This window comes from Triturus cristatus, chromosome 7 (assembly GCF_964204655.1).
Source record: "Triturus cristatus chromosome 7, aTriCri1.1, whole genome shotgun sequence".
In the NCBI taxonomy this organism is placed as follows: domain Eukaryota; kingdom Metazoa; phylum Chordata; class Amphibia; order Caudata; family Salamandridae; genus Triturus; species Triturus cristatus.
Genome location: NC_140590.1, coordinates 1,723,114,197 through 1,723,138,999, shown reverse-complemented (window position 1 = coordinate 1,723,138,999; position 24,803 = coordinate 1,723,114,197). Strand labels below are relative to the sequence as shown.

Here is a 24,803-nt window from a genome sequence, read left to right as displayed (position 1 = left end):
TATGTCCCCCGATTGAAGGTGATTTAAGTCTGGTAATGATTTGAGAAGTTTTAATATGTTTCCTCGGTTAAGAATGTCATGCGGGCCCCTTGAGGTATATTCTGGGGTGAACAGCAATTTGGTGTTTTGAGTTCTGTTTTGGGGCTCACAAGGCTTGTTGGCTGTTGCTGGCTGTCTTTGCTTGGGGTTTGCTTTGGAGAACTTTCTTGGCAATACGGATGTGGTGGGTGAAAAAGTGAACCTTTCCATGTGATTTATATTTAAAGAATGTGGGGCATGACTTTTGTTTGTGAGCTCCAAACTACGATGGTTTACTAAGTTTGAGTCTCTTTTACAACCAGAATCTATAGCTATACTTTGTGTACATGGTTTATTTTTGTTGGCACCAGTGAGGGGTTGAAGTGAACTGAATTCTTGAGCAGTAATTTGAGGTAATGCAAGGCTCTGTTGAACAACTCCCGAAACTAGGTGCTTAAGTGATGGTTGTGTGGAGACAGATTTTGCTTGAGTTGGTGAATGAAAAGAGGGTTCCAAAGCTTGAGACGTCGCTGATTGCCTATTAATCCGGGTTGGGAGGGCTGTCTGTGTTAGCGACTGATTTGACTGGGGTTGAGGGCTTGTTCATTCTCCTTTCGAGGAAGGTATTGGTGTTGTTGATGGTGCATTACCTAAGGGGGCTGCCTCGTCCCTGAGGGGGTTACTCGTGTTAAAAGGTGTTAAGCCGATTGTTAGTTTGTTACGGCTTTTTCGTTGTCTTTTCTTTTCCCTTTTCGACAAACGGTGTAATTTTTTGGATGTTTTAATGAAAAATGGTTCAGCAGCTGCTGTGTCGATTGGGTTAGGAGACTTTGTGCTGGAGTGGACTTTCAGACAAGGAGAATCCTGTGGCTGACTTAAGGCCTGATTGGGAGGATCTTGCGACTTGGGCACCAAGGGTTTCTTTATTTCCGTTAAAACGGCTGAAAGAAATTGAGGTAGAGATGAAAGAGAATCAATGATGGGCGAACAGCAGCACACTGATTGCACCAGCTGTGTTTGGGCTTGAGCTTTTTTAATAAGAGCGTTGAGCGCCTCCAGTTTTTGATCGATCCCGGCGGTGTACACTGCAAGCGTGTTTAGCAGGTGTACCTGCATGTCCATCTTGTGTAAGTGGTATGTTAAAGCAGCTGACGTTGTTTGAAAGGTTTGTAATAGTTGGGACCATAAGTTGTTGAAATTGGCCGGTAAGGGTGTTTTTTGCCTGTCCGGCTGTTTATGCACGGTATTGAAAAAAGATAAGTCCAAAGAGGTGTTTATGATATTAATATTTGGGTCTTCAGGTATAAGGTCTTGCTCAAATGCTGCCCCTTGATTCATTCTATTCAAACAGGGGTCTAATTCGGATTGAGCTGAGTTGTTAAGGGCCGCTTGTGAAGGGGCCCTTGCCTGTAATGGAGCGGCTATTGGACTCTTTTGTGATATGTCCTGGTTGAGATTACCTGAAGAATAAAATACAGACGGAGAGAGCAGACTTGAGTTTAAGATTGGTTGGGTGATTGAAGGGTCAGCATTACTGTGAGTTGTTGCCTTTAGTGAAACTTGATCTGAATGGATTGAATGTTGAACTGAGAGTTGAGGATGAGCCTGTTGTAGTTGGATAAAGTCCTGGGCTTCAGGGGCATCCTTGCGGGGAGATTCTGTTATTGAAAAGGCACTCTGTTGACTTGAATCCATTGGTCCTCCATCGACCCTGTGGATCAATGGGAGAACCGTTATTTGGTGTGACCGTAGCTCGGGGGCTACTTGAACAGGTACCTGCCGAGAAGGGGATACCTGTTGATTATTCTGAGTACCTGTGGCACTCTTCCGGGTCGTGGCTGGAGCTATAGACCTGAAGTAGTCCCTTAAAGAGACCTTATTTTTTGCTGGGTTTGATTGTTTTTTAGAGCCAGGTGTTTGTTCCTCATTCGTTTGGTGGGCATGTGCTAGCCCTGGATCTGAGGTTGTCCTTGTGGTTGCTAATGTATAGGGTGGTGTTGACATCTTTGGAGAGGATGCCGATAGCTCACAGAAGTCCGTGTTGTTTGCTCCTTTTTTTGGCGGTTTTACCAGGGCTTTCCTTACTTGTCCTGACCTCATTCCAAGCGCCCTTCCTTTTCCTCTTTTTTTTTGTTTTTTTCCTTTTTTGTGATTTGTGTTTTGAATGACTGAAAAACTTCCTAGTGGTCCGAAAAAATTGCGATTTAATGGCTTGGTGGTGGACCAGAACAATAGAAACACGGTGATCAGACTTAAAAGGGGGACGTTGAATTCACCTTTGATTTAAATTGGTAGTGAAGTGATTGCTAAGTTATTGAATTGTTAAGTGAGTTTGGTGGAGTTATTGGGTTAATAGATGAATGGCGCTGCTCTAGCAGTTCACTAGTTTCAAGGGGTTTCAAACAAAAAAAAAAAAAAAAGGAAAAAAGGTTTAGGTTCTGACCTCAGAAGTCTCAGAAGTCTCGGGGACCGGAGTTAGGATCAACGCAAATTCGAGCTTGAGTGCTGGCTCGAAGCCCCGGCTCAGGCTTCACCCCGGCACCTCCGACACCTCCGGCGCCCCCCGGCAATGGCCAACCATGATGTTATTCACTCCCTCTCCATAATCGTAGCCAGAGTCGTGGTCGTAGTCCGTGGTCAAAATCGTACCCGTGATGGGCAGCCGTCGATAACCACCACCACGGCTCTGATTTTTGACGGGATTGTGGGGATTGTGGGGAGTGCGGGGGGGGGGGGTTTGCAGGGTCACAGTAGCCACCGACCTGAAGCTGACCCCAGACTGTCCTGCCGCGGAACCGCCTCGTTGCTCCTCACTCCACGCTCAACTCGGCTCCAGGCTCGATGCTCCGAGGTCCGCGCGGCTCCACACAGCTCCTCCTCCGTTCTGCCCTCAGCTGCACGCGGCTGATGATAACTCTCGCCTCGGACTGAACACGCCAGCCTCCCCTGGGCTGACGGCCGGTGTTTCGATAGTCAGGCAAGCCGGCAAGCCGGCAATCCGGCAATCCGAACAATCCGGTTGTGATGGAGAGGGGGGGTAGGCAGATACCACGTCTGGGGGCTCCTGCAGCCTGCCCGGATGCTCCGCTGCCGCTACTGCTACTGCTGCTGCTTCGCTGCTTCGTGGTAGTGCTTCACTGCCACTACCGCTACCGGTACTGCTCTCTGCTGCCCTCTGCGGTACTCAGGGACTAACTTGGCCCTATGTTTTCAAGTGCTTGGTGGTGCTTGGTGGTGTGGACTGTGCAGAACTTTTGATGTGCTGCAGGGCAGTTTTATTTGCATCTGCAATGTAAAAACCGAGCTCAGCACCACAAAAAGCGCAGTCAGCGGCGGACTACAGCCTCCAGGACCACAGCAGCAACCGCAACCACCGCCGCCGGGCGCGGCACTGCGGGAGAATCCGGTGCCGAACCGGGGGACGAGAAGCGACAGGGGCGCTGTGCAAGTGCGAGGTCCAGCCACCGGCTCACCTCAGTTCAAGCGTTGCACTGCTCAACCGCTCTTCCGATCTCCGCCTCATCTCTGCGCTGTCCTGGGGAGGGTCGATGCCGGCCAGAACGATCTCCGTCCTCGGCTTTGCCTCTCCGCGTCTCCTCCTCTCCGCCTCTCCGCTTTCGTCGTGAACCGCCAAAAACGGAGCAGGGCTCGACTGTGCTCGACTGTGCTCCACTGCGCCACCTCCTGTGCAGCACCAACAATTACTTCTGACTGATATTTAAAGGGAACAAACACAGAAAAGTAACATTACAAATGAATACATCTTTTTTTATTTACAACTCTATTTAGTGTCAAAAGAGTTCTTTGCAGGCTCTTTAAACAACACATGGCTGGCATTTTTCTTTTGGCAACCCTACTTTATATTCCTTATCATGAAATGCATTCTCACACTACAGCAGTAAATGTAAATTACAAATGTAAGGAACAGGCAGAGGGGGGCCCAGGGGGTACTGAAACCAGAAAAAAAGTAAGCCTTGGTAACCTGTTTACAAACGTATGAAAATATGCAAATGGTCTTTAAAGACCTGTGAAAAACTCGGGCATGCCGGAAATAAGACTGCAGACACTGCACAGCCGAGCCCACAGCAGCTCGAGCTGCAGCAGCCCAGGCTGACACACGACGAAGGGAGGCGGGGGTATACATTTGAAGCCCTTTTAGCCCTATGAGGGTTGTGCGCCTGGTTGACCACTAGATGAGTGACAGTCTGGTGCCTTTCCTTAAGGCCCGAGAAGGTTTGCATTGAAGTTGGCTGAATTGTGTGCCATTCGTTCTCTAAGCCCTGTTTACTTTCACTGGCAGCAGTAGGGACTGGAAGGAAGGATGCCGCTGGTGTCTCTTAACAGCATGGTGTGGACTCAGGGCCTCTTTTTAGAGTTCAACAGATGGGATACCCCCTCACACACATTGCTGATGTCCTGTCGCCATATTACAGCGACACTGTATCCTTGGGCACTTCTGTTACTGAGGACGGGATGCCCTTCATGGTTTGACAGAATATCCCACATGCCAAACTCTACATAAGACTCAAACAGAGTAAGAAGCACAGTGGAAGGGGCTGGACAGGGAACAAAAAAACAGTAAATACTTTTCAGTGCAATCACTTGCTTCTCTAAGTGAGCAAGCCCTTGCTTCACAAGAGCAAGAAATCATATACGTGTCTATGAAAAATCTATGCATTAAAAAAAAAAAAAAGATTGCACGTTGGGGAACTACTTGTGCCCAAGCTGAAGCTGTGACCATCCGATATAGTGTACCCTGCCGCAAAAACCCAAGTGGAATCCTACAGCAAGGGAGAATATAGCTATAAATATTGTGTCAGTCCATAATACCAAATAACAGACAATCAAAAGAAGTGTGCAGGAAAATAAAATACAATGAGAATGAATGTTCGGTCAGGTTGCTGACATCGGTCCATTATATGTCTGAGTGGTGTTGAAATATTCCATGTCAGTGCCAATCATAAAAATAAAAATAAAAGGATGCCGTCCGGCCTGGCCTGCTGCTTACATATACTAAGGCATGGGCTGGCTCAGCGTGTCATCGTGGCATGGGTAGTCACTGTCACTCACAGTATCAATGACCTGCGCCGGGTGATTCGACGAACACAGGTTTCTTAGAACGCTGACAGTCCGGAGAAGGGACACTATTACCCTTTGTCATTGAATTCTAAATTCAGCAACCTTCTCTTCAAAGTTTGCACATTTTAAAAGTAGACCTGCCACTTCTATATATGCATATGGGTGACTTCCATAGACTCAGATAATCCTGGGGATTTGAGAAGCTGCCCTTTTCAGTGCCTTGCACCACTGCTGAAGGTGACCCTGTAGAGTGATATGTACTTCATATTTGGAAGAGCCTCTTCTCTGTAGCTTACACCACCTCCTGGTGAAATCCTCTCACAGGTGTTCTAGTCATACAGCGTTACTCTGTCGCAGAAACATCTCCTCTCTTCTCAATGTTCCTGCATGCGATCTCGCGTTCCACAGGGGCCGCTCCCCCATCCCTCTACCTCCCTTCCACCTTCCCCTCTGACCTGCCTTCCTCTGCTCTACACCTCCTGTTGTATCTTTCTCTCTCCCTTTTTCCTCTCCACCTCTCTGCACCTTACTAACTGCCCCCTCCTCTCTCTCCCCTTCCCCTACCGTTTTAACACCCCCATGGAACTCTGTGATCCAATCCCTCACACTCTTACCTGTTCTAGCTCTCCCCTGACTGCCCATCCTGTCTCAGCTGCAATGCCAGCCCCTGAGCTTCCTCAATCTAAACTTCATCTCCCTCACCTCAGGCACACCCAACCCATGCCTACCATCTCCAGCACTGATTTCTCTTCTCCCACATCTCGACCCTCCCTTCTCCTCATCACTTCACCATCTTTCCTCATATCACATTTGTAATCCCCTTCTTCTCACAGCCGGATAAACCTTCCTTCTATTTGCCCAATCTTTCTGTCTCCCCAGTCCATCCTAACAGAAGTCACTCAAAGCTTCACCCCCTGAAGCCTGATTATGACTCAGTCACTTCTGTCTCCCCTTCCTCTCTCTGCTTGCAGCCCACTACCACTAATCACCCCCACCCGCTTCTCTTTCGCCATCAGTGATGTATTCTCATAAATGCAATATCAATGAATAAAACCTGACTTAACATACATAACCTAATCTTTGACTTCCACCTAGACCTCTTCATCCCTGAAAGATGGCTAAGGGATGATGCAGCCTCCAAGGGCTCTCCATCTGGCCCCCATAACCTCAAATGAAACCATCCTACCAAGACCACTGGCAGGAGAGCTGTGATTGTCTTCAACAACAACTTACTGACCACCAACTTCCAAGGTTTTTCAGATGTAGAATGTAAGGGCCAGATGCACGACCAATTTTAGCATGAGCAAACGGGTTAGCAACCCGTTTGCGCATGCTAAAATTGGAATGGCCATGTACCAACACAATTTTGCACATCGCAAATGAATTGCGACTTGTAAAAAAGTGTTTAGAGACTCGCTATTTGGAAGGGGCGTTCCCTTCCAAATAGCGACTCTGTAAGCCATGTATGAATGTTTTGCGACTGCAATGCGGTCGCAAAACACTCGCAAATTACCACCCTCTTCAAGAGAGTGGTAATTGAGTCGCAAATGGGAAGGGGTCCCCAGGGGACCTCTTCCCCTTTGTGACAGGCTCTGAAAATATTTTTTAAGGGCAGGCAGTGGTCCCAGGAACCACTGCCTGCCCTTAGAAAATTAAACAAAAACGTTTCATTTTTTAAAAAAAATGCATCCCGGTTTCCTTTAGGGAAAACGGGCTGCATTTAAAAAACTGCTTTATTTAAAAGCAGTCCCAGACATGGTGGTCTGCTGAGACCAGCAGACCACCATACCTGAGAGGGCCTGTCATTCCGAATGGGCTCGCAAATTGCGAGAGGCTCATTAATATTAATGAGCCTCGCAATTTGCGACCCCATTGGGAATCGCATACAGTGTTAAGCACACTGTTGTACATTCATAATAGCGTCTCGCAAAATGCGAGTCGCAAAAGACTCGCAATTTGCGTGGTGCTATTTTGCGCATCTTACATCTGGCCCTAAATCTTTGCCCGTCTGCTCCTGAGATTTTCCAGTTTACGCATTTTCCTTGCTGCTGATTTTATTTATTTTAGTTTTAGAGCTTCATATAGCACGAACGTGGCATCAGAGCACTTTACAAGGGTTATATATACAGCGATTACAGGTGAAATAAAACAGTAATACATAATATATAACATGAGCAAAATATACAATGGGGATATGAGAGGGTTGTCAATGCAGTGCAGTGCAGAGGTAGTTACAGGAGATAGAGGCATAGTCCATGGATTCATAGGTTGGGATGAAACAGATTGTTACAAGGTCAAGATGTGTAATTGGGCGGGATGATTTGATTCAGGAGGGAGGTTTTAGGTATTTGTTGAGAAGATAAAGTTTGAGGTTATTCCTGAAGTGTAGGCAAGATTGGGTGTCACATAGGTCTTTGGGATGGGGACTCCAAATTCTGGGAGAAGGAAAGGGTGAGGGATTTATTAGTCTTGTTTTCGGTGGAATCAAGAGTAGAGTGTTCGAGCTTCGAAGGGGTCTCTTTTAGCTTGTTTTTGATAGTTTGTTGGCGAGGTAGGTTGGTTTTTAGAGTAGATGGCTTTGTGAGCTATGCAAGCTATTTTGAATATGCTTCTCAATTCAATTGGTATCCAATTGAGTTTTTTAAGTATGGGAGTGATGTGGTCATAATGATTCTCTCCAGAGAGAAGTCTGGTCGCTGCATTAAGTGTAGACTTCATTAGTAGGAGGTGGATTTGTAGGGTGCGGGTGATCATTGCGTTGTTCAGTTTGGAAAGGACTAGCGATTGTGTTACGGTCTTCAAGGGGGGTGAATAGTTTCTCACCTTTAATCCCAGCTCTCTCAGGAAACCTCCATTGAAATCATAAGCACTGAATTGTCCCCCCATGTATGGGGTCCTCAGAGCAGTTTCACAGTCTCATCCTCACAGAATCTTTGCCTTACTTTGGAAAGGCTGGTAGGTACATCTGAGAGAAAAGTAAAATTTGCAGCCTTAAGACAGGCTATATTGCCAATTCCATTAATTTACTTCAAAAGATTCATGTATTGTCTGCCACAAATTGTAATGATGCTGATACGCTATGTCCTATGCTTTATATGGGGGCGGGGATGCTGGTTCACTTGCAGTCGCTACTTTGGAGCCCTTCTTCGCATTCCCGTGCACTGCCGGGATCCCTTTCAGATAGTCCAGCTTTTTCATGCAGGCCCCTGAGACCTTGATCCCCCCATGGCCTCTACCTGGACACTGCAAGACAGCCCACCTCCTCAGCTTGACTTTTCAGTCCTGGACTCTGGCTTTGCTCTACCTACATATGTGATGCTGCTCTTTGTAATTCGTGCATCATCTTCCGTATTTTGGGGGCCTACACCGGGGGGATCCTGTTTCTCCTACTGTGTACTTGATATCCCCTAGCCCCTCCCTCTTAACTTTGGTGGCATTTGTTGCTTTGTATATGCTTTGTTCCAATAAACAGATATTAAAGAAAAAAAAAGATGAACATAAAGGCAGAAAGCCTAGAAATAAGTAAAAGTTAAAACGTCCTTCACAAACTCTTTTTTACTTTCTTTTAAAGTGAATGATAAGGAAGGATAGGGCAATATACATGTTTAGGCTGCATCATCGAACAGAATGTAAATCGAATACTGTGCCTTTAAGGGTTCTCTGATCTTCAGTGTCCATCATAACCTGCAGGTGCCAGTTTAGCCAGTCCTTTTATTGCGATGTGAGTAACAGGATATAGTTAACCTCAAGTTATGCCTTCCATTGGGGGGGGGCGTTGCTTATAATTTCATTGGTGATTCTCCTGTTTGAGAAACAGGATTAAAGCTAAACAAAAATTCCTTCTCTCTCAAGGGATCTCAATGGATAAATTAAACCAGACAAAATACTCCAATTGACCAGCAAGTGGTCGTGGGGCTGAGAAACCAGACTGCAAGAAATGGTAATTATCTATGTGTGGATATACCTGGACTCACCAACCGATGAGGAGGGAAGCAATTCCCTTTTGTTTAGTTTCCCTCACGCACCCTAGTGGTGTCATGCTTCATCATCGGGTCACCCCGACGCCTACAAGTCGGGGTGGGCTCAACCACAGTGTTGCGAGCTCTTGTGAAAATGAAGACCAGGGGGATTAAAGATATAAACCTCAGACAGACCCTGGTTTCCCTTTATTCATGGGTCTGTCAGGGGTATTAAAATAATTAAAATTCGGGTCAGTGGGGGTATTATGGTCCTATGACCCTATTGCCAACATGTTTCAGTCCTTGGTCGGCCATAAAGGTCCTGGACTTTCTTCAGGGCAAATATCATCCACCCTGGGGAGAGAAGAGGAAGGGGAGTCCCTAGCCTGTGAATATAATAAGGGCAGAGTAGCTGCTCCTTATGTGGATACTACAGATGTATTAATCTGTCATATTTGGTTCTCCATCCAAGTTGAGGAGAGAAACCGTTTCTCTGGGGACCGCTAGGCACGATGGAGTAGCCCCGTAGTCAAACCTCCGTCAAGGGTCCTGCCCCGCCTTTACACCTACTTGGTCTGAGTCCCCGGCTTTCGCACTGGATAATCATAAGCACTGAATCGATTCATTAGCTCATCCCTTAAAATCCAGCTATGGAAAAGATAACTGAGATATTGTATTATACCAAATAGATTTCTTAGACAAGCGTGCCCTACTTGGGCACCTGCTTTTGCAAACAAAATAAGATAATAATGTCTTGTAAGGGTGTGAACAGCTCTCCGAGATGCAGCTTTGCAGATCTCAGTAAACTGAATGTTTCTAAGTAATGCAGCAGTAGCAGATTTACATCTGGTGGAATGGGCTTTAGGTTCCCCAGTTATGGCTCTTTTGTTTTTTGGGTAACACAGGATTATGTAGAAGCAAATCCATCTAGACAAGGATTGTATCAAAGTAGCAAATCGTTTTTGTAAAGGACCATAATTCACAACAGCTTGTTTTGACTTCCTCAAAGGTTTAGTCTTATACAATATAACTTCAACGCTCTTCTAACATCAAGAGGATGGAAAAATCTCTTTGCAGGAGATGAAAGGTTTGTAAAACAGGTAGAAAAGGAGATATTTTGATTGGCATGGAAATGTGACACTAATTTAGGGAGAAATTTAGGATGGCTCCCCATCACTACCCTATTACTATGAAATACTGTGTAAGGTTCATTGCAACATGGGGCCTGTATCTTGCTAATTCTACATGCTGAAGGTTTAGCGACCAAAAAAGAAAACTTCCAGGATAGATGTTGAAGGAAGGCATTATGTATAGGCTTGAAGGGAAGATCAAAAGGCAATAAAAGACAATATTTATCTCCCTTGAAAGAGAAGCACTCCTGAGAGGAGGACATATCTTCTTAATGCCCTCCCGGAAAACCTTGAGCACCGACATTTTGAAAAAAGGATATTGTGAAGGACATGTTCTATAAGCTGTGTTTAGGGTAAGATGTACTTTAATGGTTGAAAATTGCTGTTTTGCCTTTGCCAAGTAAAAAGGTATGGAAGAAAGAAGAATTTCTTACCTGTAATCCTAGTTCTGTTTTAGGGAACTCTCCATTGAAAGCATAGGCACTGACAAAGTGATCCTAACAGCTCATGCAAAACAATCACCCGACAGGTGGTTCACGCAGAGAACCTTCTGGTAGGCATGAAATTCCATCAAGACATTCCAACTCAAACCATAGTGGCCAATGTTTCCCTCTTGGGTTGGGCTGCTAAAATGGATCATCTTCGAATTCAAGGTACGTGGTCGCCAAAGGAATAGTCCTACCATATCAAGATGCTGGAGTTAAGAGCATTGCACTTAGCCCTGAGGGCTTGTCTCCCATCCTTCAAGACAAACTTCCTCCTTGACCAAACAGACAGCACAACAGCCATGCATTATGTGAACAAGCAGAGTGGAACAGGATTCAGACCTTGGTCTCTGGAGGCACAAACAATCTGGAAACGGTTAATCTCTGAGAATGTTAAGATCACAGCCCCCATTTTACAGTAATCCAGATTGTTTCAGTGGATGCTCACAGCAGAACCATTCAAGAGAATGACAAACATGTATTAAACAACTCTGTCCTTCAATACATCTTTTGAAACTGGGATTTCCCTCAAATAGATCTTTTCACAGACAGAGAAAATAAAATATGCCCAAGCTTTGCCTTGTGGTTTTAGCAACCAGGCCCACTGGGGAATACCCTATGAATAGACCGGTCAGGCAAATTTCTCTACGCCTTTCCTCCAATTCCCCTGCTGCTAAGAGTGATAATCAACTTCGCAGGTCAGAATGATTCTCATTGCTCCGGAGTAGCCCCGACAATGGTGGTTCACGGATCTTCTTCACCTCTCAGAGCATCCACTCAAAAGCGTTCCATGCAGGTCGAACCTTCTTCACAAATTCAGAGGCCAGATTTAACACCCCAATCTTCAATCTTTGAACTTGGCAGCTTGGCTCCTGAACTCATACAATATGATCACCTGAACCTATCTGGTAGAGCATGGATTCATTTAAAGGGAAAGAAATCTGCATCTGGTGTGCTCAGAACAGTTGCAATCCTCTCATCTGCCAAGAAGATGCGGTTCTCTATCAGGGAAACTCCATTCATAATCATAAGCACTGAATAGTCCCGCCCACATGTGGAGGTTCCAGAGCAGTTCTTTCAACATCACATTTTCACAGTATCTTTGTCTTACTTTGTACAGGCCAGGAAGTATATGTGACAAAAATGTACACATTTGTAGCCTTAAGGCAAGCTATAGTGCCTATTCAATTGAATTAACTTTAAAAGAATGGAAGAAAATCATACACTATAAGAGTAATGCTTTAAAGCATCCTTCACAAAGTATTTTTTTATTATTTTAAAGTAAATTATAGGGAAGGATAATGTATTTTAGCCTGCCCAGACGGCTGCATTGAATAAATGTGAATAAAACACAGCACCTGTAAGACCTTCTCGATCCCCCCCCTCCCTCCCCCAGTATACAATCATGCCCTGCAGGTGACAGTTTAACTCAGTGCTTTTTGGCGTAGTATAAAAGGATTTCATCCAATCTTTTCTCTTCCTTGAAGGAGAGGAGAGGGTTGCTTATAACTACAATTGAGATTGCCCTGAGAGAGAACTAGGATTACAAGGAAGAGGCTATTCCTTCCATCTCAGTGGATCTCCATTGATAATCCCAAACACTGAATAGATTAGCTGACTCATCCCCAGGGAAATCCGTGCAGGAAGAGATAAAAAGGAAGTGTAACTTAGGCAAAAAGATTGCTTATAGAGTCTGCACTCAGATCTGAATCAAGAAAATAGTGTCTTATAAAGGTGTGAACTGATCTCCAAGTCACTTTGAAAATTTCATAAATCAAAATGTTTCTAAGCAAAAGCTACTGTAACTGCTGTAACTCTGGTGGAAAAGGCCTTAGGTTTCACAAGGTGTTGTTGGCTTCCTGGTAACATATGGTTATGCACGAGAAAATGAAAACGTTTGCCTATCCATAAATAGACGAACCTTGTATTGATAAACTTTCTCAGAAATTCTCTATGTGTCTTGGCTATCGGGATGTGGAAACAGCCATTTTGTTGATCTATGGAACATAACTGGTCCCCTGAAGTTTTTGAGAGTAGATTAGATGAAGAACTAACATTCTAAGTTTTTCCTCGCAAATCCACTTGATTGCATTCTTGGGATCTAAAATGGCTCAGTACTTATTTGTCAGTCCTTTATTTTTCAAAATAAAGTATTGGGAATAAATTTCCATTCCCTTCAGGGGAGTGGGAACCTTTTCCACTGCATGGTTTTCTCAAGAGGATGGAGACTTTGTGTTGCAGTCTTTCCTGATGGAAGAGGAATGCTTTCTTCAGTGGAATTGATGGTGGGGGACACTTGAATCTCAGACAATATGCATGTTGTACAGTATTCAGAAACCATTTGTCGATGTACATTTTTCTCCACTCTAGTCGATAAGATGTTTTGCTTTGCCTACTGGATTGGGTAATGAGAGAGTGAAGAAAACACTTAGTGATTGCCATTGGTTGTTGGATTAGTGGCTTGGGCCAATAATTGCTGACCTCTTCTGCTCCTTGACTGACAGCTCAGTGGCTATAGAAATGTCTCCTATATTCTGGCTTCTTTCGCAGACCAATTGCCCTCAGAGAATGAGTTCAGTTTTTATGCGGACATCTCATCACTAGCATGACAACTGAATAAACTGTACCCTGAAAAAGGGAGGTTTAAAATATGGTCTTGGGCTTCAAGTTTCAGCTCTGTGAGTCTTAACCAGGATAAGCAATTCAGCCCTAGAACGTGGCAGTAGCCATATGTCCAACTTAAAAACCAAACATTAACTTAAAAAATCAAAAGGTACAGGGACATCCCGGTAACCTTTGTTTTTTTTCAGTGAATTTATATTCTTTTGTAATGTTATTTTATAATGTCCCTGTAACCTTTGCTTTTTTTGGTGAATTTCTAGGTTTTAAAAAAAACTAAAATAGTATTTAATTATTATACATTAATATGAGTAGTTGTGTGGGTGTGTAAGTTGGTCTGTTAGTGTTTGTGTGAGCAGTTTTGTCAGTGTGTGAGTGGCTGTTTGTGTATGGGAGTGTTTGTGTCAATGTATATGTAGGTGTGTGAGTAGCTGTGTGGGTCTGTGAGTGGGTGTGTGTGAGCAGCTGCAGCCCATGCAGGTAAGAGCAGTGGAGCAGAGAGGGGTGGATTTTGACAGACAATGATGAGGTAAAATTATTTATTTATTTATTTTTCCCTCATCGTCTGGCGAAATCCCCCACTCGGCCCCACCACTCTTACCTGCACGGGCCGTGGCTGTGTGTGAGTGGTTTTGTGTATCTATGTGATTTTCTGGGTCTCTGAGTGATTGTATTATTGTATAGGTGTGAGAATAGGTGTGTTAGTGAGTGTGTCTGAGTGAATGTGTGACAGGTTGTATGGGGTAAGTGGGCATGTGAGTAGTTGGGTGAGTTTGTAAGTGTGTGGTGGGTGAGAAAGTGGCTGTGTGGGTCTGTGATTGGGTGTGTGACTGTCTCCATGGGTGTTAATGTGGGTGTATGAGTGCCTGTGTGGATCTGCGAGTGGATGTGTGAGTGTTTCTCTGGGTCTGTAAGTGTGTGTGTGAGTGTGTGGTGAGTGTGTGTGTAAGTGGCTGTGTAGGTCTCTGAGTGGGTGTGTGAGTGGCTGTATGGGTGTGTGAGTTGGTGTCAGTGGTTTTGCTGTATGGGTGTGTGAGTAGGTGTGAGTGGCTGTATATTTATGTATAAGGGTGTGTAAGTGTGTAAGTGTGTGAGAGCCTGTGCCGGTCTGTGGGTGGTTCTCTGGGTCTCTGAGTGGATTTGTGAGTGACTGAATGGGTGTGTGAGTGACTATATGGGTGTGTGAGTGACTGTATTGATGTGTGAGTGGTTGCGTGGATGTGACTTTGAGTATGTGAGTGGGTCTGTGACTGGGTCTATGTGTTTTTGTAATTGGGATCTGGATCTGCCATGAATTCACAAGGGGTTGTGCTGAGCACTGTGGTGGATCCATGATAGTTGCAGAGGGGAAAACCCTTTTTGCGAACCCCCTCCCCCTTTTATCGTCCCTGCTTGACGAATCACCCCAAAACTGTCCATAAAGCACCTAAACTGACTGGCAAACTCCTGTGTGTCCTGAAATTTTGGAAAGTGAGACATGGAGGAAAGGCTTTCTCAGTGAGGTCAGCAGAAATATGGAGCATGTTACCAGACCCCCTGAAAGCCAGAAAGCACCTTCTTCAGTTTAGGAAAGCACTTAAAACCTGGCTATTTCCCAAATAAATAATCTACACTGAAAGACGGCCATGTCTTGTTTGAATAGCTAGCTTTTCGTCAGGATACCTTTCAGGTGAAAGATGTGCCTTACAAATTTCTAATAATAATAACAACTAATTTTGAACATTTTGTGAAGATTTGTCAAACTATGTCAAAGTTATTAGCAAAAAAAACAACACTTTTCCTATGGAAACTAGGTACTAACTATGCCTGCATACTCACATAAATATCAATTAGACGTTCCACTTCTTGTAAATTGCCTCATGTTGCCCACAGGAGGGCATTACCAACATGGCCATCGCAACCTCAAGTTTCACAACACTTGTTTCAAACATCCTGCTTGGATTGGCACTGTGCTAATTAATCTGGTCATACCGTACATGCATTTAACAATAATGAGGATGAATTCTAATGTAATAATGAATATTGATGAGTTTTACATTTTTTAATTAAAATATGCTTTTATGAATCAATAAACCAGTAAGGCTCTTTACAGGCATATTTATAAGTTGGTAAGCTCAAAAGCTAAGTACACCACTATGCACTGCAATGATTAAGGATGTTTTCTGTGTGCTTAAGAAATAAAGGCAAGAAAGGACACTTGTGTACTGGGATCAAGGCTGTCTGGAATTTTAAATGCACTGGCCTTTCTTATGCAGCCCTTGCAAGTTTCCCAGGTGCATGCTTGATGAAAAGCTTCAGTACAGGTGCTTTCCTTGAATTCTAGGGCCTATGCTCAAGTTTATTCTACTATGAAACCAGGACTACCAGCCCCAGAATAAATTTAAAAAAACTTGGACTGAAACAAGCCATCACGCATGCGCCTGGGAAACTTGGCAGCTGTTCGTATGAAGTACCTTGCACAAATGAAATAGACTGTAGCACCCTATCTCCTTGAGCGCCCTCTTCTTTTTCTTGAGGAAAACTTTGGAACTTGACATATTTCATGTTGTGCCCTGGTAGTGACCATTAATGTGACCTGCCCTTTTACACTCTGTGCCTCTCTATGCCCGTATTCACCTTTCTGCCACTCTGCCCAGTCTCTTTACCTATGTCGAGGTCCCTCTTCCTGTCTGTCAATCCTCACGCTTTTATAGACACAGACACACACACACAAACACACACCCACAGCCTGGTTGCCTCTCTCCCTCACTTCTTCCCTCTGCCGGTCTGTCCGCCCTCATTCTCCCTCTCTCTGTATCCCCCTCTGTGGACGTCAATTCACCAAAATGCCTGGGGTAGCGGAAGCGACATCATTTGCCATTTGACCTTCACTTTCACTCACACTCATGCGTGCAAACACACAAACACACTGTCTCTCACATACACACACTCTCACTCATGAGCATGCCCATGCACATTACGTTTAAAAGCACTTTTTACTCAGCTCAGATGCCACGGAGGGTCATATTCCAGCTAACTGTATTCCAATTTTTATTGCACAATAATATAATAATTTTTCACTATTAGTGTAATAAAAATTCACAGAAAGCAAAGAAAGCGGAGCCCCAAATGACATCCATTAGGGCAACCTGCCCCTGGGGTCCCGGCACTGATTTGCCACCTCTGAGGCCAAGGATCACAAAAGCAGTAACAGGGGTCACAAGGGGCAAGCCGGGGGTCGCAGGTGCGACCCCTAAAAGAAGTGTATGCTTTGTGCACCTCTCTCTGTCTCTCCATTTCTCTCAGCCTAAGTTGTCCATGCTCCTGCCTCCTTTTCATTTCTAATCATGCGTTTTTTTTATCTCCACAGAGTGATGTCACACTTACTGCATATGTTTCAAGTTCTCTCCTCGAAAATGCACCCGAGAGCTCGGTGAGTAGCCGTGCCCCCCTTCTCTCAACTGGCTGATGCACAGTGTCCGAGGAGTATAGACATACAGCACCCCGGTGTATTCCAGGAGGGTTTTCGGGAATGCACCTAACTGTACCCCAGTGTGCACATCAGCTGAGCTCAGAACCCTACTATGCCCCAAAACATAAAGTTCTTCTGAAGCATTAAGTTCAGGTGCTCAGTACCGGAAAGTACCTGTCCATTTAAAGCACTGAGTGCTTCTCTTTGCCTTGCAGTAAAGTGTACTGCTATTTGGAGCTGGCAAATCTCACCACGGATCTGGTGGTTTGTAACCAGTCTTTATGAATAATACAAGTTGATTAAAAGTAGTAACAAGCATTTGCCAAGCCAATAAATCTGTACATGGCAAGAAGGTATAATGGTTCATTTTACATTTTTATCTTTGTTGCAAGTATATGGCATAGAAACAAAAATACAAAAAAAGGAATCATTATATCACCTAATTGTGATAGCCATATGTTTACAATATAAATAAATAAACCATTCCCTATCATTTAATAGAACAGGATCGGTTCCTTGTGGCAGGCAGATGTACTTAAAACAGGTATAAATCAATTCTATTTTTATTGCACATTATTATTATTTGCACAATGAAAATATATGATTGCATTTGAATTACTCTCTTCTGAAAAAATATAAATGCTCAAGAATAATATTTTAATTTAAAAAAGGGATACAATGGAATAGAAAAGCATTGGAAAAGTGAAGTGTTGGCCAACCAGCTCTGGCCCTGAAACTATCTGGCAAAATGTGGCCACTCACAGTGCAAGAGAGTCAGTGGATGAAGTGGGCTGACCCACTGCATGAAGCTGTATGCTGGCCTAGGCGGATCAAAATGTGAGTGACAGTGGAACAGACCAATGTTTGAAGAGCAATAACCCAAACCTCTCTATGAATATATTTATTTATTTATTTATGATTTTTTTTGATTACATGATGCTGGCAGCCCAGCTAAATTTGTCTCTTGGCCAGACCTTGAAAAAAGGCGATTTGTCCATGAAAGTGGAACCTGCATTCACAAAAAGCATAGTGAACTGGGCCAAGTGTATGAAAGATAAACACAGGGCCTCTAAAAACGCTGTTGCTCTGGCATAGACCGCACTGGCATGCAGCAGGTAGGTAAGGAGTGGGGTGGTGATGGTGGGTATACAGTTGTTTCCAACGTAGGTCCAAATACAGGAAATATTTTCAAGTTTTTTACAGGCTGTGCAAAGAGTTTGCATTCAGATGTATTTTGTGTGCTCAGCTGTTCATTTTTCTGAGGTCGATAAAATGAGTACCGTTGAGTTGGGTAACAATAAACATCTGTCATGCAGCACCAAGATACCCTTGGGTGAATGTGCACTTTAAAAATAGACGTTATGTTATATGTGTGTAAATGTATCTTAAATGAGTATCCTGAACATCTGGACTACAGCTGACCCTCCTGCACCCACGTTGGACACCGAGCTCCTGAGCTCTATATAATCACGTGGTTTCTGTTGCTATTTCTCACCCTAATTGAGGGTCGGTTTGGCATATCTACTGATTTTAGCTAAGTAGTGGCTCTGAACAGGGGCGTAGCTTGGTCAGTAAGATGGGGGGGGGTGGTAAGCTTCAGGTTTTCCGACAATCACGCTGCCATATAATGTTTAAATACATTTTACAACAAGCAGAGGTCACGAAAGGGGCCTAAGGGGCCGTGGAAAGGGAGCGGATTGCGGATTAATAGGAGTACTAAGGGAGAAAACACTGTATTTTGTAAAATAACCAATATTTTGGAGGACTCTCAAAAGAGCGTTTTGTCTGTGAATGTAAAAATTCCTGCTGAAATCCGACTGACAACCCAATACCTGACTGAAAGCATCTGTACCTAACTATTATTTTTTGTTAGGGGTGTCTAACACCCTGAACACCCATCCCCACGAGCTATGTCCCTGGCTCTGAAGAGTCCACCCCAACCCCCGAGGCTAGTCCCTAGCTCAGAAGAGGCCCCTAGGTACACTGTCTGTGTGCGCATGCGCGAGTGCCTGTGCGCATGCGCGAGTGCCTGTGCGCACACATGAATATTTGTGCGCTGTGTGTTTGTGCCTGAGTGTGCAAGGAATTCTGCAGGTGTGCTATCCCGGGGCCCCGTGTGCGCGTGCATGCATGTGTGTGCAAGGAGCCCTGCAGATTGTTGCATTGTCGCACGTGGTGGTTGCTTGCTGATGTCCCACAATAGATGGCAGTAGGTTCAGTCAACACCACCCTAATTTTCCACTACCTACCTTTCAATAAGATTTTCAGCTAGGGTCTTGTTACCTGTAGAGATGCAAGAATTCCTTTGCATGGATAATTAAAACTTGAGAACAAGTCGGCATTCAAATCCTCATTGCTTCTTTCTCCCAATTGATTTTCCAGCCAGTTGTCAATAGTGCCCTGGAATACTTGCGCATTGTGATGGACACTATGGAGAAGCCCCTCGAGTTGGCCATGACGAGTTATGCCTTTACCTTGGCGAACGACACAGAAACTTCAAATCGCCTCATGGAGAAGCTGAAATCCTTTGAGATCTCTGGCGGTTTGTTATGGGCCAAGGGGTCTTGTGGGATGGGGTCCCCCAGGAGTACACAGTGGTGGTCATCTTTGCTCAGTGTTTGTCAAAACAGCTTTGAAGCTTAGGAGAGGTGGCAGCTCGGGTTCTGCGTTTCTCACCACAGAGCCCTCAGATGTGGGCGTCAGGTATTGCTTCATATGGGTGCTCCCCCAGAGACAGAGGCCGCCAAGGGCAATGCTGCCCATTCTTGTTATATTTGCAAGGCGGTGCCCAGCCAGGAGTAGCTCCTGAGGGATCCCTACTCAGATTCATCCTTCGGAGTGTTTGGGGTTCCCTTCAGGGCAGGCGTGAGTCCTTTCATGGAGCAGGTGGTAAGTCTTGAAGGCGGGAGAGGATCTCAGTGCTTGACATGGCTGCTGGAAAAACATTTGAGGAACACTTCAGCAATAGGTCTAAAGTTCCATGTTTAGTCCCTTTTAGCATTGAGCTGGTGATTGTGGTTGCAAGCAGTGATGTTTACAAGGCAGAGATCTCTAGAGTGAAGCTTCCCCCAGACAAGGTTCTTCCAACAAATCATGACATCTAGAGTCATTGTCTGCACATCAGAAAATTCTCTGTAACAAATTTAAAGTCTGCCTCTGGGTACAGTGCTGACAATTGGATAAGACAAACAGTGGGCAAGCTTTTCAGTAGTATGCCTACCACACCTAAAGATTTTTAGCAGATTTGATTGACAGCTAGCAGTCAGTGGAGAAAAGAAGGGATTGTAGATAAGAGCTTGTGCTGACCTCCGGCAGAAGATAATCTTTCTGTAGCTAAGGGATAAGCTATTGCCTAGTTAGCTGGCTGATGTCCGAAAAGGGAAAAACACACTAAAGAAGCAGCTTGAAAGTACATTTAACTGACACTCATGTTTGAGATGGTTGTCAGCGTGTTACTGGTGATGCATCAGTGGGTGGAAAATGGCCTAAGAATGAGATCTAGTTGTCCCAGGGCTAGAGGTCCTCTCTGCCACCAAGTAGTCTTTGCAGATGAGGAAGTTAGGGGTCATTTAAGTGGTTGGATTGGCAGCTTGGAAGTGCTCAGACTTTGTCTTTCTTTTCCAGATGATGGACTGTTTCTGAATAACCCCAACGATCAGTCATCCGGTGGCACCCTATTCTTCCCATGGAACTGCAATTCTGTGACCAACTTGCAGACTGCCTACTATGCATTATGCCTGCTCCGCACTGGTGGAGACTCGGCTAAATTGCTTCAGATAATGCGCTTCTTGGGGAAACAGATGAACAGTCATGGTGGATTTTGCTCTTCCCAGGTAAAAATCAATTAACGTAACCTCATAAACGGTTCTCTAGCTCTTGCAGGTTGTGACATGCAGGTAAGGAAGCTTGGACCTGGATGGAAACTGCAAAGACAGCCTATAAATTGTTTGCAATACTGAAATGCTATGTGATCATGTAGTTGCAAATCAAGTAATGCAGGCGAACCTAGGGAATAGACAGGAGCAGCATAGGATGTCCCATGATTATCTCATAGGTACTCAGCTTGGTTTTCTGGGTAGGAATGGCTGCGACTGACCAGAGTGCCAGGAGTAACACATCAGGCCACTTGTGATGTATTTAAGACTGAATCTTGGTGATCTTGTTTATTGAGTTGAACTTAAAGGCTTCTACTTTCTTGATGACTTGGTGGAGTGGGGGTGCTGCACATTGGAAGTGATTAATCCCTAGGCCAGGAGGTGTGGTTTTGATCCCTTTTCCAAATGTTGTGGAATTGACAAGTGGCACAGGATGGTAATACTATTGGGAAACAAAAGGGACTAATGTAGCAAACCAATCTCTTCTGATGTGTCCGATACAATCATATAATCAGGTGATGTTGGGGAGGAGAAATTGCGAGGCAGCCCATCACCTGGTGTTGTCGCTCGCCACTCCAGCATAGTCCCATTTACATTTCCCTTTTGTCAAAGCCTGTATCTCTAATTCAGTTTCCCTTTCCTGCAATTCAGAACAATCATTTAGGATAAGCAATAGAAACTCAACACTTTGAGGGACATACTGAGTGACTTCAGAATTTTGTGATAAAACAGCCTTTTTTGTAGATTGCTCAGTGTTAGACATGTCAGCCTTAGGGTGGTTTTCCCACAAACCTTTTGCCTTTCCCCCTCCTACTTTGCTAAATACGTTTTTGTTGGCCTTAGGACTATGTGCACTTTACCACTGCTAATCGGTGATAAAGTGCTTGTTCTGATTCCCTAAAACATTATAAAATTGGCTTACACCCAATTGGCATATTTAATTGAGTTATAAGTCCCTTGTTAAGTGGTATAACATATGCCCAGGGCCTGTAAATTAAATGCCACTAGTGAACTTGCAGCACTTATTGTGCTACCCACTTAAGCAGCCCCATAAAACATGTCCCAGGCCTGCCATTGCAGCCTGTGGGTGCAGTTTTAAACTGCCATTTCGACCTAGCCAAAAAACAAAAAACCTTTGCCAGTCCTAAGACTTTCTTTTTAATACATACAAGTCATCCTTAGGGTAGGCCCTAAGCAGCCAATAGGTCCGGGTGCATTGTATTTAACAAGTTGGACATATACATTTAAGCTTTACATGTCCTGATAGTTAACAACTCCTCCTAAATTTGTTTTTCACTACTGCAATGCCTACCTCTCCAATAGGATAACATTGGGTTGCCTTATTACATTTAATAAGTGACAACTTTTACTAGGGAGCAGGTAGGAAATTGATGTCTCGTGTCTGCTATCTAGGAAATTGTAATTTAAAATCCTATGTTATGGTAAATTCGGATTTCAAGTCACAATTCTGAAAAGCCACTGTTAGAAGTTTGCCACTGTTGGACCCGGCCTCGTAGAATGGCCCTCCGTGCCCCCGCACCACCGAAACCTGGTACCTACAGCCCAAGCCCCCGGCCCAGCCGAACCTCCCCACCAGGACACACGCACCGACCCGGACATCCCCGTCCCTGGCCTCTCCCCTTTCGGCCACCCCGGGCCCGCGTGCCCACTTCATGCACCAAGATGGCCGCCCGGCCCCAGCGCGACCCGGGCATAGAGGCGCCACTCCGGCTGGAGGACATCACGCTTCCAGGGGATGAGAGAGGGAGGAGCAGTTTCTATCGCACCTCTGAACTCCCCCGGGACGATGGGTTTCGATCGGCCCTCCGGCCTCCCTGAGGGCTGGCTCCACGCCTGCTGGGTGTCTGGGACTCCTCCCGACCCGGCCCTGAAAGGATCAAAGGACTATAGCAGGAAATCCCGACAAGCGACCCCCAGGTGACAAGACCCCTGCCTGCACAGACTCCGGACATCAAAGAGGGGTCGAACTATAACAAGGGGTGCTCGGGGGCTGTTCGGCAGATTCGACGCTGGAACAACGAGAGCCTGCTGACGTGGTCGCGGCTCCTGGAACTGGAACTCACCTGAGCCCTGCTGAGTGACTCGCGGCTCCCTGAAGATCGTAAGACCTCCGAACTTGTACCTGAGCCCTGCTGAGTGACTCGCGGCTCCCTGAGGATCGTAAGACCTCCGAACTTGTACCTGAGCCCTTCTGAGTGACTCGCGGCTCCCTGAAGATCGTAAGACCTCCGAACTTGTACCTGAGCCCTGCTGAGTGACTCGCGGCTCCCTGAAGATCGTAAGACCTCCGAACTTGTACCTGAGCCCTGCTGAGTGACTCGCGGCTCCCCCAGACTCTCACGGTCCCGCCGGACCCCAACTCCGACCACGTATCCCCCAGCTCGAGGATTGTGAGCTGTGCGCCGGGTACGTCCCTGCTTTGAACCGTTACCAGAGACAGTCCCGCTACCCCCTACCTTTCCGAGACTCTTGAGCCCGTGCTCACCTTGTACATATTTGCAGTGATACCTGTTTGATAAAGCTTGTTCTGAGAATACCCAGTGTGGTCCCTCTGTGTCGTGTGGTGCCAGAAGTACGATCCTAGTTGCGAGAGTCCTCCCCCTGGGGAATCTCCCGCCAGTACCCGGCTACGATACTTTGAGGGTGGGTCTCAGGGTAGTCAGGACCCCTTTCCGGGCTCCTCTGAGGTCGCCGTCTAACATTGGTGGCAAGCGACGGGATTCGGGCCCATCACCTAGAGATCGTACAGTAAACGACGGACGCACGACCAACAAAGATGGCAGAAGGAAGCGCCACGAGCTCCGCAGAAACCAACGCCAACAGAGTGTTCCAGGTGGAGCATCTGGAAGAATACACACACAAAGAGCTAAAACAATTTTGCAAAGAACTTAAAATCGCTACCACTGGCCTCAACACTAAGGAAGACTTGCAGAAAGCACTGAAAACTTGGGTGGAGACCGGGGCCTCCCGCCCGGAAGGCACGGGGGAGCGCCCCGACGAAGCCGAACCCCCCCAAAGTGAAAGCAGTAGCAATCAGGTGCGAGGCATCGTACCAGACGGGGGCCTATCCCCGGAAGAGCTCGCGGACAGAGAGAGAAGCCGCAGTCATGAACTCGAGTTAGCCAAACTCAAAATCGAGGGCGAATTGAAGTTAGCGGAGAAGAAGCTAGCAGTAGAGCAAATGCGTGTACAAGGCGAACTGGAAGAAAAGAAGCTCCAACGGGAGCACGAAGGAAGAAAGCTCCAACTGGAGCACGAACGGAGCTTAAAGGAACTCGAGCTCAAGGCCCGAAATGAGGACGGGAGGCCCTCGGGGAACCGAGAGACGGCCCCCCCAGCGGAACAGAAGGTCCACATCCCCAAGGATGTGGTCAAAGAATATTATAAAAACGATGACATTCAGCAATGGTTTCGGGCCTACGAGGTCGCCATGACCTCCCATCGGATTCCACAGAAGGACTGGGGGGCGGGGTTGTGGGGATGGTTTCTGAGCGAAGGAAGGGACACCCTGCTCGACCTACCCCTCTCCCTGCAGACCTCCTACAGCCACATGAAAGAGGCTCTCCTCACAAGATACGGCCTCACCCCAGAAATGTACCGCCAACGGTTCCGGGACTGCAGGAAGATCCCGGGCACCACCTGGGTGGAGTATGTAAACTTTTTTAGTCGGGCCTTCGATGGGTGGGTCAAGGGCAGCAAAGTCACCACCCTTGCCGAACTCACTGACCTCATGTTATGGGAACATCTGGCTGCGAACTGCTTCGTAGAGCTACGTCAACATCTGCTGGATAGCAAGCTCACAGATCCCCGGAAGCTGGCCGTGGAGGCCGACCGCTGGACCAACACCCGGGTCTCCCGGGGCATGGTAGGAGAGTACCCCCGAACCAGTCAGGGACCACCCCGCCAGAGAGGGGGAGGGAACCAGGGAGGGCCGAGGGAGTCCCAGCCTAGCCCCCCGAAGACACCACCTCCACCTTTCCCGGCGCCCCCCCCACCAGTAACAGGGCCCCCTGGGAGACGGGGACACCGGGTGACCGTCACATGTTTCCGCTGCCAGAAACCCGGGCACTACGCCAATGACCCAGAGTGCCCCATGGCCACCCAAGTCACCCCTGCGAGACAGATAGCCAACGTAGCCCTAGGGGAGGAGGTTGAGGAAGCCGAGG

General features: G+C 46.1%; 1 protein-coding gene across 4 annotated transcripts in view; it reads left to right on the top strand.

Annotated features, from left to right (window-relative positions):
* The window catches only part of LOC146812898 (ovostatin-like), a 388,701-nt gene that overhangs the window by 292,502 nt on the left and 71,396 nt on the right, over positions 1-24,803 (top strand). For all 4 annotated transcript variants that reach the window (XM_085619969.1, XM_085619967.1, XM_085619968.1 and 1 more), the window contains exons 27-29: positions 16,640-16,702; positions 19,124-19,283; positions 20,366-20,574. In XM_085619969.1, coding sequence (XP_085476095.1) covers positions 16,640-16,702; positions 19,124-19,283; positions 20,366-20,574 — 432 coding nt within the window. The remainder of the gene's footprint in view (positions 1-16,639; positions 16,703-19,123; positions 19,284-20,365; positions 20,575-24,803) is intronic.